We start from the raw sequence: 18,015 nt of genomic DNA on the forward strand, positions 1-18,015 counted from the left end.
GAGTAGACTGGTCAAAAGATAGAAAAGAAGTGAGCCAGGCCGCAAAGTTGTCAAGGAATTGGAGAACTGGACCTGGGAGAAAATGACAGCAACACAAAGTTTGGAGAAGATAGAATAGAAGTGTGGACTTCAAAGGAAGATAATGAGAAGTAGGTTCAGAGGGTATAACGTGGCAAATGTAGCTTGGAGCAAGTAGAATGCCTTCTTCACCACCTTGCCTACGTCTGGGTCTGTGAGTGTGACGGAGAGTCCCTACAGAAGAGAGCTGCAGGGGCTGTAGTGCAAGAGGAGGTTAGCAATGTTTCTGTAATGGCAAGGGGGTTGAGTGATTTAGAAATGAATAGATCATGAATGGATGCAAGTTTGTTAAAAACAAATCTGACATTCCATAGTGCACAGCAGAAGGGAAGAGAGGGTAGTGGAGTCATGTGTATAAGGTTGGCAGAATTGTAAGTACAGAGTGGATTAAAAGTTGGAATGAGTGAAATGAGTAGCATGAGCAAATAGTGGGAATAATACCGTGCCCAGGGTTAGATGAGATCACCAGCAGCCATAAAAGGAGCATGGTTAGAAAGGCGACATGTGAGAATGATTTGTGAATGTGAGGTTCATTTCTGTTTATGTAGGCTGGTGCTTGTGATGGATGCAGGAATCAAATCAGTTCATGTGTGTATAACAGCAAAGAGGAAAGTAGTGCAGGAGAAGTTTAAATATAGGAGAGGGAGAAATAGGATGATGGAGAGAGAAGAGGCGTTTGGAGAAAAGAGGTGAAAGTGAATAGGAGAAATAAAGCATGTAAGTTGGTTATGTGCATGATGGAGAGATGTGAGATATGTGGATGAATGTATATTAGCCAGGGTAGATAATGAGAGTAGGAAGGAACAATTGATCCAAATTGCACAAGGCAATGTGGGAGGTGAAGCATACTTTACTGCCCGCTGGCTGAAGTTAATATATTTTCTGTAGCTCTGACATGAAAAGGACCAGGATGCTGACAGTTGGGTGCAAAGGGTCCGGCAGTCAAAGAGAGGTGGCAACAAGAAACACAATTCAGATCAGTAGGCAATTGAACAGATGATGAACTCTGTGGTACAGTTGAACTGAGAGCCTTGTTTTTGGTGTGAGGTCAATCCTCAGCTCTACTGTTATTTTTGCCAACAGTATTCAGAAATATCAGACAGCTTCCATCAAAATCCCAAAAAAATGCATTTTTCAGAAGATTGTTTTCTATATTTATCACAATTAATTTGGTAAAACTTTTGACACTGGTCATGTGACTTGTCTCCCTTGACGTTATACACCAATTTTCAGATTTCTTGAGTATGTTTAATACACTCATGTACAAAGTTCTTATGCCCCTTGGAGTTTTATTTGCAACAGCCTTTGCAAATTATTTTACTGTACTGTCATTCTCCTGTGTTGCTTATTTTTTTTCAAATGGAGTAGACTTTCTTGAAATGCTCTGCATTCAACCATTCCTTCCTTAATTTCTCCCACTTTAAATGCTCATTCTGCTATAACAATCTGTTTTCCTGCTCTAATTTCTCTCCTGCTGTTTTATTTATCAATTACTTTGCCTTTGACACACTCCAAAGTGAGTTCTGATTCTGGTGTAGCTTCAATGACTTTATTTAAAGTTTCATGTTCTGTCATTGAAAGCTGTACAGGAGTCAACAACTAAGTACATATTTTTACATTCCTCTCCAATTTCTCTCAGCTGCTGTGAAATTTTTAGGAGTGCGTTAAGAATTGGGTTAACATGTGTTTCCAGTGTCAAGATTTCTAATTTATGCAGCAGGTACAGTTTACTATTTAAATGTGGTCTTTCTTTTAGTGTCTGTAGTGCTTTCCATATATCTTTTGGTGTGGATTTTTTCCTGATCTAAATTAATTGACCATCATCCATGTTCTATTAGTAAGCTAATTATTGATTTAACCTTCCTGTTTTTCTTTCTTCTTCTTCTATCTTAAGATAAAAAGGACATTTTTATTTATACTTTTTCCTCATGCACAATAAGCTTAAAAGTTGCAGCGGAATAAAGTCACAAAAAAGCTATACTCCTCCAGAACATAATCATAACGATTACACTCACAGCTTCTCCAAATGGCTCCAACACATTACTTCAGTAGATGTTAAAGCTTTTAAATACATCTCTTTACTCTACCTGCACTGTTTTTAATTTGTTTAATTGCTAGTAATGACACAGTTGCATCATATAACATACCTTTATCCAGGGACCTTTATGTCCTTGGGAACAACACTGCTTCTGTGCATTTAGTTGGGTAGCAAACTCTCAAAATGTGCAAGTAGCCAGGAACTCTGCCTCTCCAAATAACACTGTCTCTCAAACACAGGATTCCTCTCTTTCTCTCCATAGGGACTCTTTCTCTACAGAATAGCCATGCTGGCTATTTGCAGTGTCTCCGCCCTCCTCACTGTTTGGGTGTACTTTACAAGGGGACTCTCTTACAGTTGGACCTCCTTCCCTAACAATAGGAGCTAATTCATATACTGCTATTAGCCCTGCAGTCACTGCCATGATCCTCCTCCTCACAGAATGGGAGCACTTTACAAGGGGGTCTTTAACTCCCTGTGGCTTTCCATCCCACACACTCACCCATCCTAGGGTCTTGTCAGGCCAATCCTTGCCTCTTATCCAGACTCTCTTTTCCAAACATTCTTCTCTGAAAGCTCTCCTCTCTCTTGGAGTCCTTGCTTGTTGGGGACTGTTCCCCTCTTGTCAATGTGTGGCTCTTGTGCACAACTCCAGGCAGCCATTTTCACTCTTCTTGGGGTACCGCTTATGGTGGGAATATCCCTGCAATCTCTGCTCCTCTCGCGGGCTACTATATAATTGTGACCTCTACATTACCTTAATGGAGCCACCAAACTGCGTCCCCTTTCCGGGGATCCCTGGATCTCCGGGGATCTTTCCAGGGATCCCTGGATCTCCCTCCGGCTTCTCGGGACCCGGCTACAATATGGCCATCCCTACTCATTTACAGGGGGAAACAAGAGTATTTACAGACTCTGGTCCACCACCTGATCTCCTTTCTCTGCTGTTGGGTGCATTTGTGCCATGCCACTAAACTCCATCTATCCAATGGTACAGCTGCCTCTGTCACTGGCTCCGTGAGGTCACCAGGTAACGCTGCAGGTGTTACATACCTGGACACTGTTTGCTTGACACTAACCAATATTGTATATTGTCATAGCCTCCTCTAAAATGTTTGTTATACTGAATAAATCTGGCACCAAACCCTCTATACACAAAAAACATATTTGTTGGCCAACCACTCATGTAGATTTGCCCTTAACCACTAACCCCAGAAGATTTTTGCAACTCTGCACTTTTATTAAAATAGGTACTTTGTTCACAGGTTTATAACTACATCGAGCTTTGGGTAAATTACACATATTTGGTTTCAGTATACTCTAGAATGCCAGTTCATTTTTTGTGACAGTCTTCTGGGACTTCTTAGATAACAAAAAAATTAAAAAGTTATTCTGCTCATCCTAAATTTGTTTGATCTAAACTAATGTAAACATCACTGTATTTAGCCTTAAACAATAGTATCATAGCTACCAACTTTTCCTCATTTTTCAGGAACAGACGCAGGATTTAAAGACCTGACTCTGGAATTGTTTGCCTGGTGAAACATCCTTATTACCCAGTATTGTTAAATTGTACAGTACAATTCCATTAATTTGATTGTGATTCTAAATATTATTTTTATTGAAATGTAATTTTGAAAACAAATAGCCTAAATGTTTGCAGTCAATCACCAAGTACAGTGGATCTCTACAAATACATTTTAAATGTTGGCAACTGTGCAACATGAGAATACATGTTATTGTGGAATGTCATTGGATATACATCTAAAGAATCACGAACATTTAAAAGTAAATTCTAAAAAGGGATTTCAATGAGCCATGGAATATATCCAACTGTGAGTTGGTGTCAGTAGAGAAGAATTATAATTTATGAAAGGTTGAACTTAATCGGCCTGTTTCTTTTTCTTTTTTTCACTCTTACTAACTATATATAATGTTATATATAATTTATAGGTTAAAGTACTCATATTGTCATTTTCTTATCTGATCTTGATATCCTTTTATTATAGACATCTTATTTTAAAACAGCAGCACACGTTTAACTTAATTGATATACTGCACATAATAAGCATTCAGAATAAATCAACAACAATATGTAATTTGTTTATATGTTTTTATTTTATAGGTGATGATAAACAATTACTTTGACCATCAGGATATTCTGGATGCCAGACACGTCTATTATACAGACCCTTATACATATGAATCCCTGATTGAACTTGTTTGATTGCCTTTTCTGTAAATGCAGTGCAATGGTCACATAAGCATTTGTGGAGGAGTGCAAGCTCACTTCTATGTTTTACTCACAAAAACATTTAATATGAAATAAGGGTAGAGACATTTTGGGATTTTGGAAAAAAACATGAATCATATTGTAAAGTTGCGAAGGAGCTTCCGAACACTAGTAATCCTCTTATCCACTTTCTGCCTTGTAAGTATAGTAGTTTCTGCTTACTATTTGTATTCGGGCCACAAGCAGGCAATAGTACTTATTGAAACAGCAACACAAGCTGATTTTGAAGATATAAACTTGTTGCCATATAGGGCGATAGAAATGAAAACCGCTAAGTCAATCGATACTTCCAAGACAGATCTCACAGTGTTAGTCTTTGTTGAGAGCCAGTACTCTCAGCTTGGACAGGACATTGCAGCAATTCTGGAGTCAAGCAGATTTCAGCATCATATAGTAATTGCACCTGCAAAAGGAGACATTCCTCCACTTACAAAAGATGGCAAGGGAAAATATGCAATTATTGTATATGAAAATATTTTAAAGTATGTAGCAATGGACTCTTGGAATCGAGAACTTTTAGAAAAATACTGTGTTGAATATAGTGTTCGTATCATCGCTTTTCACAAAGCTACTGAAAACAGCTTGCCAAGTACCAAACTGAAAGGTTTTCCTCTACTTCTCTACAACAATGTAGCTCTAAAAGACTGTTTTGTAAATTCAAATTCCCCACTTCTGCACATAACTAAAGCTTCAACAGTTGAGAAAGGTCCTCTGCCTGGAGAAGACTGGACAGTTTTCCAATACAATCATTCCACATACCAACCAGTGATTTTATCTGGACTGCAGACACTGGGACAACATGAGCACTCTTTATCCAGATCTTCCCACCATGCCACCATTATCCAGGACTTAGGCCTTCATGATGGGATTCAACGAGTCTTGTTTGGCAACAATTTGAATTTTTGGTTGCACAAGTTAATTTTTATAGACGCTATCTCTTTTCTGTCTGGGAAGAAACTTAGTTTATCATTGGATAGATACATTCTTGTTGACATAGATGATATATTCGTTGGAAAGGAAGGCACTAGGATGAATGTAAATGATGTTAAGGTAAGGCAATTTTATTTTAAATATATTTATACATAAGTTTCCCTAATGGCATTAATGTTTAGCCACTGTCTGTTGCATAACATGATTACTAACATGACATAAATAAACCTGGTTGCATAAGTTATTTTTGCAAATTTCTATGGAGTTTTCTGTACTGCTATCCAAACAGTCAACACACAATCAAAATACATTAATTTATAATGGGCCCGATTTAAAGTTGGACATAAGATAATTTGTACCATTTGTTTCTCTATGCATATGTACAACTTACACCCTTATTTTGACTTGAGTTAATTCTACACTTGCATCTTCCTGGGCTTGAAGAGGCAGGTTAGGGGTGTTCATGTTCAATTAAGTTATTGTTATTATATTTTATCTTTATAATGTCACTATATGATACAGCATTTCCCAGAACAATACTGAAACATTCACATCAGTTCCTGCCCATTGCAGCTTATAGTCTAAATTCCACACAAACACCAGAGTCCATTTTGTTACAAGCCAATTAATCCATCAATTTTTGTACTGTGGGATGAAATCGCAGCATACAGAGGAAAGCCCATGCAAGCACAAGTAGAACATACAAATTACAAACAGAAAGTGCAAAAATGGAACTCATGGCCCCAGCACTGTGAATTGCATGTATCTTGATGATATCGGTGAATGTTCCATAGGCTTGCTGCCAGTTTTAATGTTTAAATGTATTAGCTGCTATCATGGCCTGATTAAGGGTTCTGGCCGCCCTAGGCTAATACGGCCGCAGCGCCCCCCCCCCCCCCCCTCCTCTGAATATATAGGTGTATAGGAACACTCCTGAATATGAATGTTCAGGTGTATTCTCCAGCATTCAAATTTAGACAGATTGTGCCATTGTCTCTTACCTGTCCTTGCTCTTCTCTCTTGCAACTTTGTTATCCTCTCGTTGGCTTCTGGAAAGTTGGCGTCCTTTTTTGAAAATGCAAAAATGTATTATAATGCAAACCCTGAATGATTAGGCCCTTTAGTTAAAACAAAACACTCCATTATGGCCAGCTAAAAGTACCCCATTGGACAGGCATATATAAGCAATATCTGAATATTTGTTGTCAATCAAATACAAACCTCTACCAGCCCCATCTCACTAATATTTAGTATTCTAGTGATTGCTGAGACCACCCATGTGACCACCACACAATCATAAGATTCTGCCCCCCAAAGCTGCTCTATTTTTTAAAAAGCCCCTGCAGCCATTTTCCTTAACCACAACCCCCCCCCCCGCACAGCCATTTTCCTTAACCCCTGCTGCAGCCATTTTCTTTACCTCACACCCTGCATCCATCCCCCTTGCAGCTATTTTCCTTACCTCCACTCTGCTAGCTAGCTATCCCCCCCCCGTCACATCAAAACTCCCCCAGTCACATATATCAGCCCCCCTCCTCTGCCCTCCTTCATACATATCAACCTCTCTCCCCCCCTATAGATTTGTATGACAGTCCCCCTCTCCCTCCCTATACATATGCATGACAGTCCCCCCTCTCCCTCCCTATAGATATGCAGGGTAGTCCCCCCCCTCCCTATAGATATGCAGGGTAGTTTCCCCCCCTTCCTATAGATATGCAGGGCAGTTCCCCCTCCCTATAGATATGCAGGGCAGTTCTCCCCCCTCCCTATAGATATGCAGGGCAGTTCCCCCCTTCACTTACCTGTAGTTGTGCCAGCGTCGCTCCTCTCCTCAGATCAGCAGATAGGAAGTGAAGACGTGCTGCTTCCTGTCTGCTGCACAGCAACAGGCAGCCTGGTGATTGGCTGTGTGTTGCTAACCACTGACCACCAATGCTTTTGATCGTCGAGCCCTCCGCCCCCCTTCGCGGCGATCCCCCCCGCGGCGATCCCCAGCGGCGACCCCTCCCTCCCCCACCCCGAAAAAAAAAATGAATGGAAAAAAAAAATAAAAATAAATAAAAATAAATAAATAAAAATAAATAAAAAATACCCACAGTGCAGCGCCCCCCGGGACCCAGCGCCCCAGGCTGCAGCCTAGTGGTTGATCAGGCCCTGCCTGTAGTTGTGCCAGCGTCGCTCCTCTCCTCAGATCAGCAGATAGGAAGTGAAGACGTCCTGCTTCCTGTCTGCTGCACAGCAACAGGCAGCCTGGCGATTGGCTGTGTGTTGCTAACCACTGACCACCAATGCTTTTGATCGTCGAGCCCTCCAGCCCCCCCGTGACGACCCCCCTTCCTGCGGCGACCCCCCTCCCCCACCCCGAAAAAAAAATGAATGAAGAAAAAAAAACGAAAAAAAAAAAATAAAAAATACCCAGAGCGTCGCGCCCCCCGGGACCCAGCGCCCCAGGCTGCAGCCTGGTCAGCCTAGTGGTTGATCAGGCCTTGGCTGCTATTCATATTCATGTGCATTTTCAATTGTACTGGGCAGTTTCAGAAGTATTCTGTAATGGTTACAGGTCTCCCCCCTCCCCCGGCTTTGGGAGCAGCGGATCCAATGTGTGACAGTGGTATTATAAAATAGTAGTTTCCATGCGTTATTGTAATGTGATGCAATGTTAAGTTTAGAGATAATTGAACTTTCCAAAACAGTTGGACTGAACAAAGATAAACATGTCTAAACTTTCAGCCACAAAAAAAGGCTTCTTGTGCAAGTCATTGAATCAACTATTAAATCATCAGTTTTCAAATAATTTATTTCAAACGTTAATTTTATGATACAGAAAACCTTTCCTCTCAACATAGAATGTCCATTGTGCAGACTACAGATAGTGACAGATAATGACAGATAGTGAGAGAAGCAAGCATTTTTCCTTTGTTCTTGTTATTAGTTTGAAGATCTCTTTCCATTTTAACCCATTCTCAAACAGGAGACTTACAACAGTTATTATTTTGTCACTTGTCATCTTTTTTTTTTTTTTTTAACCTGTAACAAATGAGAAACAAAAAGACATCTGCATGCTTCATAATAATGTGTGAATCATTTGCAATTCAACAAATCCAAACCAGTAATAACAAATGTTTTGCTTAGCATGATGTATTATTTTTATATGAAGTATTTTTAAGCTTTTGTGTATTCCTGATGTGATTGCTGTCTTTCAAAGCATTTATCTGATGACTATTTTTCCCCATACATAGCAAAAAAACAACGCCACCTAAGCATCATGAAATAATTAATGCTTATTTATTCACATAGAAATAAAGTAGCGTGTTAAAATTCAGAAGATAGATATTTATATTATTTATATCTATAAGATTAGATATTTATTACAAAATAAGATATAGTCTTTGAAACAATAACAAAACTATGTACTAGACAGAAACTGCCAGATCAATTACCAAGCCCCTAAAACACCCACATCATCCCAAGTCCATTTGGTTTAAATCACTGGATGAGGGAGTTAATGGAAACCAGTGCTATGTGGGTCTCCCCACTGCTGTGTTGGGGCTTACTGGTCTGGCTGGGTTCAAGGGGAAACAATGGTCACTTAATCACAGTGATGAGCAGGGGAGGACTGTCCATGAGTGCAATATATGAGTCTGACATTTCAGGTTCTGACATTGTAATTGGAGAGCAGCCTCCTTCCAAAATTTCTCAACCATTCTAAAATGTGAGAATGAGTAGTAATGATAATGTTGCCAAATGTCCATTAGTAAATTGTTAATATCCCTATCTATCCCTATCTATTCTCCAATTCAACAACAACAACCCAAATGTTTGCTGCTGTGGGGGCCCAAACAGATCAAGCACTTCATCCACATAAATGTCAATCGCTGTTGCTGAAGTGCTTGGTTTGTTAAAATATGTGGTTTTGCAGACTGAATTTCCTGATAGAATGGACTTGGATGAGAGGTGTACAGGGCCTGATGTTTTAACAGTTTTTTGGGCTAATTTTTTTTGCTTATACTGAAGGAATTGGTAGACATTGTATTGGTGTTTTCACAGGATTAAAGTTACTATCATACTCATACACGTATATTATGGAATTTGCAACCTGCTCATCAAATTAATCCTTTCATTATGGTGCCTTGTTTGATACATGACTGTCAAAATGTGGTGTTGGATCCAAGGCTACCCAGAGAACTTAATTTTCTTAACTTTGGAACACAGCACTTTAATAAGGACCACTACGTTTGAAACCCTATTTATCTGATGAGCAAAATTCAAGGCTAAATCAATATGTCGGAACAAATAAACTCCCATTTCTGGATTGCCCAACACGTTTGTTGCCATATTTCTCACAGTTAAACCACAGTTAGAAATATCTGTTGTAACTTTGATTGGTACCACAACTCTTTCTTCTAGCTCTCTTCCATGTCTTCCAAGTGTTATCATCTCTGTTTTCTTTATAAACAGTTTTGCTCTAAACTCTTATGATAACAAGTTTAATTTCTAAAAAAAAGACTTAAAATAAATTTTCTCCGGTTTGGCATACAATGAACAAAACAGTCTTTTTTTAGTATCTCTTTTTATCTTAGAGATGATAAAAGTTATGCAGAGGTTTCACTCCAAAGGGAGACTTTGTTTGCTCATCCATATTATCGTGCTCCTGTGAAAACATCTGTGATGCCATCAAGCTGTAGAAAATCTGCTAGATTTATCACACTGGCTCTTAATGATCATGTAAGATTAGTGGCACAGGATATATAACATCTAAACAGTCTTTACTGTACTAAGCTTACTGGATGGAAATTGACCCATAGCTCTTTCAACGTGTCAGACACAGAAGCTGCTAGTGTCTTTCTTCATGACTATTATGTCATTGTGCCCATCAAATTTAAGCTATATTTTCTAATTTATCTAATTTTTTTAAATTCAGTTCATGCTAAAACTATGAGGTGCACTGGGCTCTCCCTATGTACAGTGCAGGTCTTGCTTTCAGGGCCACCCTCAGAGGGGCACAGACAGTACAGCTGTTAGTGGCCCAGACAGACTATGGGGCCATGTTCCCTAGTCTAGGGGTTGGATATTTTATTAAACTGCCATGTATTTGGGCCTGTCACTAATTTTAGCCAGCCAATTGATGATAGCTTGGACAGTGATGTGCAGAGATCATTAGAAAATAGACTGTAAAGCAATGTTAATGCTATAATTAGTAATGTGGGAGCAGAAACAGCTCAAAATTACACGATTTTACCTATTTTTCACAATTTTTAATTAAATCCAGATCCAAAATCAAAACCTTTCAGAATTTTTCCTCAAAACACAAAGAACTTTTAGAACTAAAACCAACACACAGGAGTCCATGCACATCTCTAGAGTTGTTGCGCACACCTAAAGATCTTGTATACAAGGAATGGCAACAATTGGACACACACCATCCCAAAATGAAGAGACTTAATTGTATGTATCCCTTTTCGGAAGAGAATATCTTTAAATGGAGCGTATTTTTAAAAAATAATTTGACTATAGCAAGTCTCTCAAAAGGAATCTTTCTTCCATTAAAAAAAAAGTACATATTTCTTCAGGCATTGTACTTCAACCTGGAATAGGTGTAGTCTCAGTCTCTAGAGCACTCACATTGTTTGCTAATACCCTGTTGAAGAAAAGATTAATAGTGAAATGCATGTAAATTATGCAGAAAGTTTTGATTTAATTTGTGAGGTCTTGCTGGATGCTATTGGCTTGTGGAAATATGACTGGTCCTCTATTTAAGGACGTCCCACAAACCCCTTAGTAGCTTTGAAAAAGTGCTCTATAGGGGCACGAAACGCGTCACGGGGTTTTGTGTGCTCTATATCCGGATCTGCATGTGCTTTTCATTGAATTACTTATGTGTGGCATATCTAATTGGCGAAACATCTCCCATTATCCATCAAGTGCCTCTGGGGATCTAAGTACTATCTGCCTGTCCATACAGAAGGCTTTTATCATAATTGGCTCCAAGCAAACCACCCGATTGTGCCGAGTGATTCCCAGCCGAAAACAAGACGGCATTATACCTGGGATCTAGGTCGTAAGTGGAGCCGGCACTTTGGAGGCTGGCTATATCTGGAGACAGTAATATTGTCCTTAAACCGGATTACTAGGTCCTTTGGTGGATCACTACAAAATCAGGGGACTGAGAATTTGTTTCTTGCCATACACACTGTTTGTATACGGAGGAGGTCATAACAACGGGCTAATACTCATAGCAGTTACAGCGAAGACCTCAGTATCGATTAGTGCACATGGTTACGTTTGATGTTTTGGATCCATAATTAAGGTTCCATTTGTCTCTGGACTATTTTTTGGTGTACACCATCGTTTTTTGCAGCCGCGGTTGTTATCTGTTTGTTTTGTTTTTAATCTATCGTGGTTTTTTTTATATATTTTTATTATACGGGTTATTTGGATTACTAGTGATTGCTAACTAAGCTCACTTTGAACACAGACTACTGTCAATTTCATTAAATACAGTGTTATATTCTATTAAAAAAAGAAAAAAAAAAGGGGCGCAGTTTCCAACAATATTATTTATTATTCCATTGGAATGAAATATATAAAACAAATAAAATATGAGTTAATACTCTATAGATCCAACTGCACTTCAGGCGCAGTGGAAAAACTCTTAATAACAAATGTTACACACTAATTGGCATTCTCATTCTCAGAAGTTAGATTAACTAGCAATTGAATGCATCCGGAGATGGAATTAGTAGATGTAGATATCCGCTGCAGTAAGTAAGACACTGGGAATCTTATACCATAGAAAAATAACAGTCAGTCTTTTGTGTAGGCATAAAGAAATTCCCTTAAACTTTTTCAGATATTCAGCAGCCCAATCGGCATGTAAGTATACGCTGAAACAATATTAGAACAAGTGGATATCTTCTATAATGAAGCGGAAGTATGCAGTCTAATAATCAAAGGAAAAGACGCTGTCCTGGTCTTACTATGTAGTTGACGGCCAAGTGTAAATGAAATAAACGTACAGTCCAACTGTATCAGCAGTAATAGATGATTTTTGTTGAACAATCATACACTCTTCATGGCCCGTATAGACATCTGCACGGAGGCAATAGAAATATAGATCAGCGGATATCTACATCTACTAATTCCATCTCCGGATGCATTCAATTGCTAGTTAATCTAACTTCTGAGAATGAGAATGCCAATTAGTGTGTAACATTTGTTATTAAGAGTTTTTCCACTGCGCCTGAAGTGCAGTTGGATCTATAGAGTATTAACTCATATTTTATTTGTTCTATATATTTCATTCCAATGGAATAATAAATAATATTGTTGGAAACTGCGCCCCTTTTTTTTTTTTTTTCTTTTTTTATATGTTATATTGACAGTTTGGATATCTGTTTTAGGGAGCTGCGATCCATCATTATATGCCATTTTTTATGATTCTTAGCGCCTGAGTAACCCTTGTGTATATGTATAGTTATATTCTATTATACTGTGGATTGTCTTATCTCACTTGACAGGAGAACCTCCGAGTAAATTGTTTTTCATTTATACCGTCTGACTCCAAGCAGCGTAACCCCCATCTGTTGTTCAGCAGTAGTGGCAAGAAGTTATGCTGCAGACCTGCAATAAAAAAGTAGTCTGGCCATGCTTCCTTACGTAGGTACTTTCCTCTTTGGTCAATAACTTAATTCAATGGTTCAGAAGATTACTGAAGGTAGATCTTATCATTGCCCTCAGGATAAAAGAGCAAGGCATGTTTCATTTTCTTCCTCTAAACAACAGTTTAGGGAGTTCATATTTATAGACCCAGGAGACAGTTTTCTAGGCAGTTTGCCAACACTTCTAAACAATAATTTTGGCCATTTCGAGCTAAGTAGGGAGGCATCAATCAACACAATGGCTCCTTCTGAAACAAACCTCCATTTATTCCACAAGGGGGAAGAATTGCAAAATTTGCAGAGGTCCGTAAATTTACCATTCGGTATCAGTGGATCCAAGATGTAGTCCGCAATGGCATATAATAATTTGCCCCAATGGAACTACAGCATTTCTTCAAGTCCAAAACTCAATTTGCTCCACGCATTAAAAGACCGACTACAGAATTTGATAAATGCAGGCGTGATTGCTGCCATTCCCTTAAATCAGCCAGTCACTGGATTCCATTGAAAACTCTTCCTGGTACCAAAATGGTCAGGAGGTTTAAGAATCATTCTGGACTTATGAGTTTGTGTAACTTTTCAAATGAAACCAGTAAACTTCATTCTCAATAAAAGGGGAAATGGAGATTTTCTAACCTCAATAGACTTGCAAGACGCTTTTTTTAACATTGCTATTACAAAACAGAAAAAAATATTCCTGTGATCCTTTATCCAAGGTTGTCACTTCTAGATCACTTTCATACCATTCTGCCTCTCCACATCTCCCTTTCCAGAACCTTCACCAAAGTACTGGTGGTCCTTATGGCTGCTCTCAGAAAATGTGACATAACTATATGGCCATTTCCTAGATGACATTCTTATGATAGCAAAGTCAAAGCACATTGCTAAGACCATGCAAACACAGGTGATCCTTTTCCTACAACAGCAGTATAGGATTGTCAACATAACAAAAAAAAACTGTATGCCCTCTCAACCACTCCATTTCCTGGAAGACACTGAAAAAGGAAATGTATGTTTGTCACATGAAAGGTTTGTTGAGTTTCAATCTTTGGCACACCAAATTCAGAGATCAAATTCAAAAGCAATTAAGGATCATCTCTGTCTATTGGGGATGTTCTCTTCTGCCATTGAGGTTACTCCATGGCCAAGGTAGCTATATGGGGGAACTTGAACTGAATCAACTCACCTAATGTGACCGTAGCTTAGATTCTTTAGGCCATTCAGTCAGTCTTTCAAAACTTACAAAACTCAACTGGTGGCAGCAACCAATGTTAATAAGTCAAGATATGACATTTAGAACCAGAGTGGAGAGTGCTCATGACAAATTCCACAAGCTGGGAAGCTGCTTACAGAAATTGTAAAAGGCACTTGGCCAAGAACAAAAGACATCTGCGCACAAATGTTTTATAAATGAGAGTAGTTTGGCATGAAATACAGTATTTCCAGTCTTTCTGAGAACACAAACATCTCAAAGTCTTTTCCGATAACAGGACAATAGTCACATCTGCAAAAAGGAAGGAGGCACCAAGACGATGATGTCAGAAGTGACATCAGTGATGTCATGGGTAGAAAACAATGTGAAGTCCCTTTCTGCACTTCATGTAGCAGGCAAAGACATTATCATAGCATATTTTCTCAGCAGGTGCCAGATCCATCCAGGAGAAAGGAACTTACTTGAAGAGGTTTTTCACTTGCTAGTTCAGAGATTCAGCCTTCCCGCTATAGATCTCATGACAACAGCTCAGAATGCCAAGGTAGTCCACTTTTACTAACGACACAGGAACAGTAGGGCACCCTGAGTAGATGCTCTGTCAATACCATGGAACATGAAGCTTAGAATATGTGCTTTCTTCTTTTTCCATCATTGTCTGAACTGAGGTAAATCAAGATAAGAGGCAGTGGAGGTAATAGCAATCCTTCCAGATTGGCCTTGCCATCCATGGATTGCAGTGGTTTTGAGACTGTTTAAGAAGCATCCTTGGCCTCTACCATATCAGTGAGATCTTCTACACCAGGGGCCTATATATCATCTGAGTCCCTCTCTTTATTGGCACGAAGATTAAACAATCACTATTGACACACAATGGTGTCTCAGATAAAGTTATTGATATACTGGGCAAGCAAGAAAAAAATATTATTATATTATTTATTGTCTGTCAGTATCCCAGTGATTTTGTAATTTCTTAAAAATAGTTTTCATAAATGTCTGTCTCTCTCTTTCTCTCTCCCCTGAACAAATAAGAATAAACAGCACTGGAAACTCAATAGCCAAAAAATGATGAGTTCATGAAAAAATAAATAAAAATGCACCTTATTAAAAACAGTCACAGTTTGTAAATATATATATATATATACATATATATATATGCCTTGAGAAAGACCCTGGACTGTGGGTTGAAACGCGTCGGCAGCTGGTGACCCGGTTATCGTGTGTACAGGTGACAGTGCTGTTTATATTGGAACTGAGCTGCAGCAGTGAATATTTATACGCATGCACTTTTATGCTTTACACTTGGTACGGGTCCACACTATTGACTCTAATCATTCAGATTGTTTTTATGGAAAATAAATGTGCTTTGTGATAATGCACTATTGTGGTTGCTTTGCTTCTTCTTCTCTTTATGTCTACATGTTGGAGTTGAGTGAAAGAAAACATACACTGCAACACTGTTAAGGGAGCAGAGCACAACCCTACAGGCGCATATTGATCTTCTGTTATGTAAGCATATACCCTAAGGGGGAGAGAATTGAAGAATAAACCACGGGTGCTTACTGGAAGTTTTCATTGACATCACCTATTTTTGAGGATCACCTTATACCCCCTAGTGGTGGTGGACTTTATTGAGTGTCGTACGTTATTATGCCATGTTTTTTCTTTGTTTCTTCTTGTATTATGTACCTCGCATGATGAGAGGATTGAGGAGATACAGTCCTCTTTTCAGAGGTTCCCTGTGAGTCTAAGACGGTAGCGCCAGTGTACGTACCCATTTGTGTGTTACTGTGTATTTATTATTGAGTTTTTGGTGGAAGCTCTGGGGTGGGTACACGGCTGCACACCTTAGTGAAGCGCCCATAAGGTCTGTTCGATTATACATATATATATATATATATAGTCACTATAAAAGACTGAAAAGACCCTAAGGAATATGATGTCTAGAGGACATCAACATAACTTGACCAACTATAACTGATACATAGAAGTACACTATTCAGACATTCAAATATTAAATAGATCACATAAAGCGCTACTCAAGGAGGCATACACAGAATAAAATGTTCAGCAGTTAAATTGGGAAAAGATGTATTAATGTATCCTACATGGGGACAGTTTATTTGCGCTGATTAGGTGTCACAATTTATCCAGCAGTATAGAAAAGGTATCAAAGTGGCGTTTAGCAGATGAAAAACAAATGCAGATCCTGTAATGAATGTACTTAGCCACACGATACCTAACTGAATGTCCTGACTTATAAGCAAATGACACTATAGGAATGAAAAAGTGTATGAAAAACTTGCCCAGTTTAGAGCTGCAAACAATGTGATGTTCAAGTCTGAGTATCCTCTAGTAAGCGCTGAAAGCCCAAGAAGAACTGTAAACATCATATATTTCGGATGTTTATATCCTCCAAAAACACTGACATCCAAGTGAATAGCAGCCACAAAAGAAATTTATCTGCCGACACTATAGCTCCGCATACCGCAAACAGGAGAGATATGGCTCTCCAAACACAGGGTAACATGTATGTGTCTCTCTCAGCCATTAACTCTCAAAGATCAGCTGATATCCAACAGGCTAAGGAATGAAGCAGTAAATCTAATTTGTTGTGAGCGTAGTGAGAGAGATTCCAAAGGGTCCATATACATAGAATTGGAAATGAAAGCTCTGTTTAAAATAATAAATAAACTTTCTGATGCATTTCATTGTATTTAATGATTTCATCAGAGGCCAAATCTGCAATGTAATTTCTCTACGCTGAAAGCTCCCATGTCTGCACTCAGTATTCTTCTTGACACCGAAATGGCATTCAAAGACCTTATTCTTAATTATTTTTCAAGCAGTAAAAAAATTAAGGCCTAAGATCTAAAAACCTTTTGTCTCACTATGGAATCTCAACATTGTTTTGGATTCCTTCATTTTGGATTCTTCTGAACCTTTGCAAGATATTCCCCTGAAGTGAATACTCAAATGAATAGTCTTAAATTTTATAGCATCTACATCTGCTCGTGGTTTCATAGCAACTAAGAAATTATTCTACCATCTCTTTGTTCACAACCAACTTAATAAAAAGGAAGTACAATTACATTCTCTGGATTTATTGAGAGCGATAGCTATGAACCTTTCCACAAAAGTTTCATGAAGACTGAACAAATTTTCATTTTTTCTGGAGGAAATTTACTACAAATGACGTGCCCCATCCAAATTTACTTTGGTGAAATGGATTATAGATGTTATTGAATATGCCTACCAGAGGGTTGATAAGTGCCTTAAATTCTAAAGGCACATTCTACAAGGGTGGTGGCTACCTGCTTGGCACACAAAGCTTAGGCATCAATGATAGACTTCTGTAAAGCAGCTGGATGTCCAATTCTTCACAACTTTGAAATTGTTCAGGTGTGCACCATCAGTTTTATTGTTGTTAAGCCCATTCTTTTTATTATACTGTTTTGTTCTGTCCTTATAAGAGCTGCCATTGAATAAACAAAGGAAAGAAGACAATTGTATTCACTGTTAATTTATTTTCCTTGAAGTACTCCACGGCAGCCCTATATTCTCATCCATATTTTATATTTATTTTTTCACAGGATAGTTTTGGAAATGTCTTAAAGACACCAAAGAGAAGGAAGATTCACTTTATCTACCCTACAGGTGTGTTTCTTTCCCCCCCCCCTATATCTACTCTGCTGATTAGCAAGTTAACCCATTGTAATGACTGCCATGGAGTTCATCAGAGAAAATAAATTCTCTTATATGCGAACCATAAAGCATGATACTGGACATATATTTGTTGTTATAATTC

The 18,015-nt window shown here is 38.6% G+C and overlaps 1 protein-coding gene across 4 annotated transcripts in view; it reads left to right on the plus strand.

The window, feature by feature from the left end:
* Positions 1–18,015, plus strand: part of LOC142142061 (bifunctional heparan sulfate N-deacetylase/N-sulfotransferase 4-like) — a 320,049-nt gene that overhangs the window by 54,022 nt on the left and 248,012 nt on the right. For all 4 annotated transcript variants that reach the window (XR_012689036.1, XM_075200343.1, XM_075200345.1 and 1 more), the window contains exon 2: positions 4,242–5,459. Coding sequence is in view for 3 of the 4 variants with exons in the window: in XM_075200343.1 (XP_075056444.1) it covers positions 4,479–5,459 (981 nt within the window). In the remaining variant the exon portion in view is untranslated. The remainder of the gene's footprint in view (positions 1–4,241; positions 5,460–18,015) is intronic.

This window comes from Mixophyes fleayi, chromosome 1 (genome assembly GCF_038048845.1).
Source record: "Mixophyes fleayi isolate aMixFle1 chromosome 1, aMixFle1.hap1, whole genome shotgun sequence".
NCBI classification, from domain to species: domain Eukaryota; kingdom Metazoa; phylum Chordata; class Amphibia; order Anura; family Limnodynastidae; genus Mixophyes; species Mixophyes fleayi.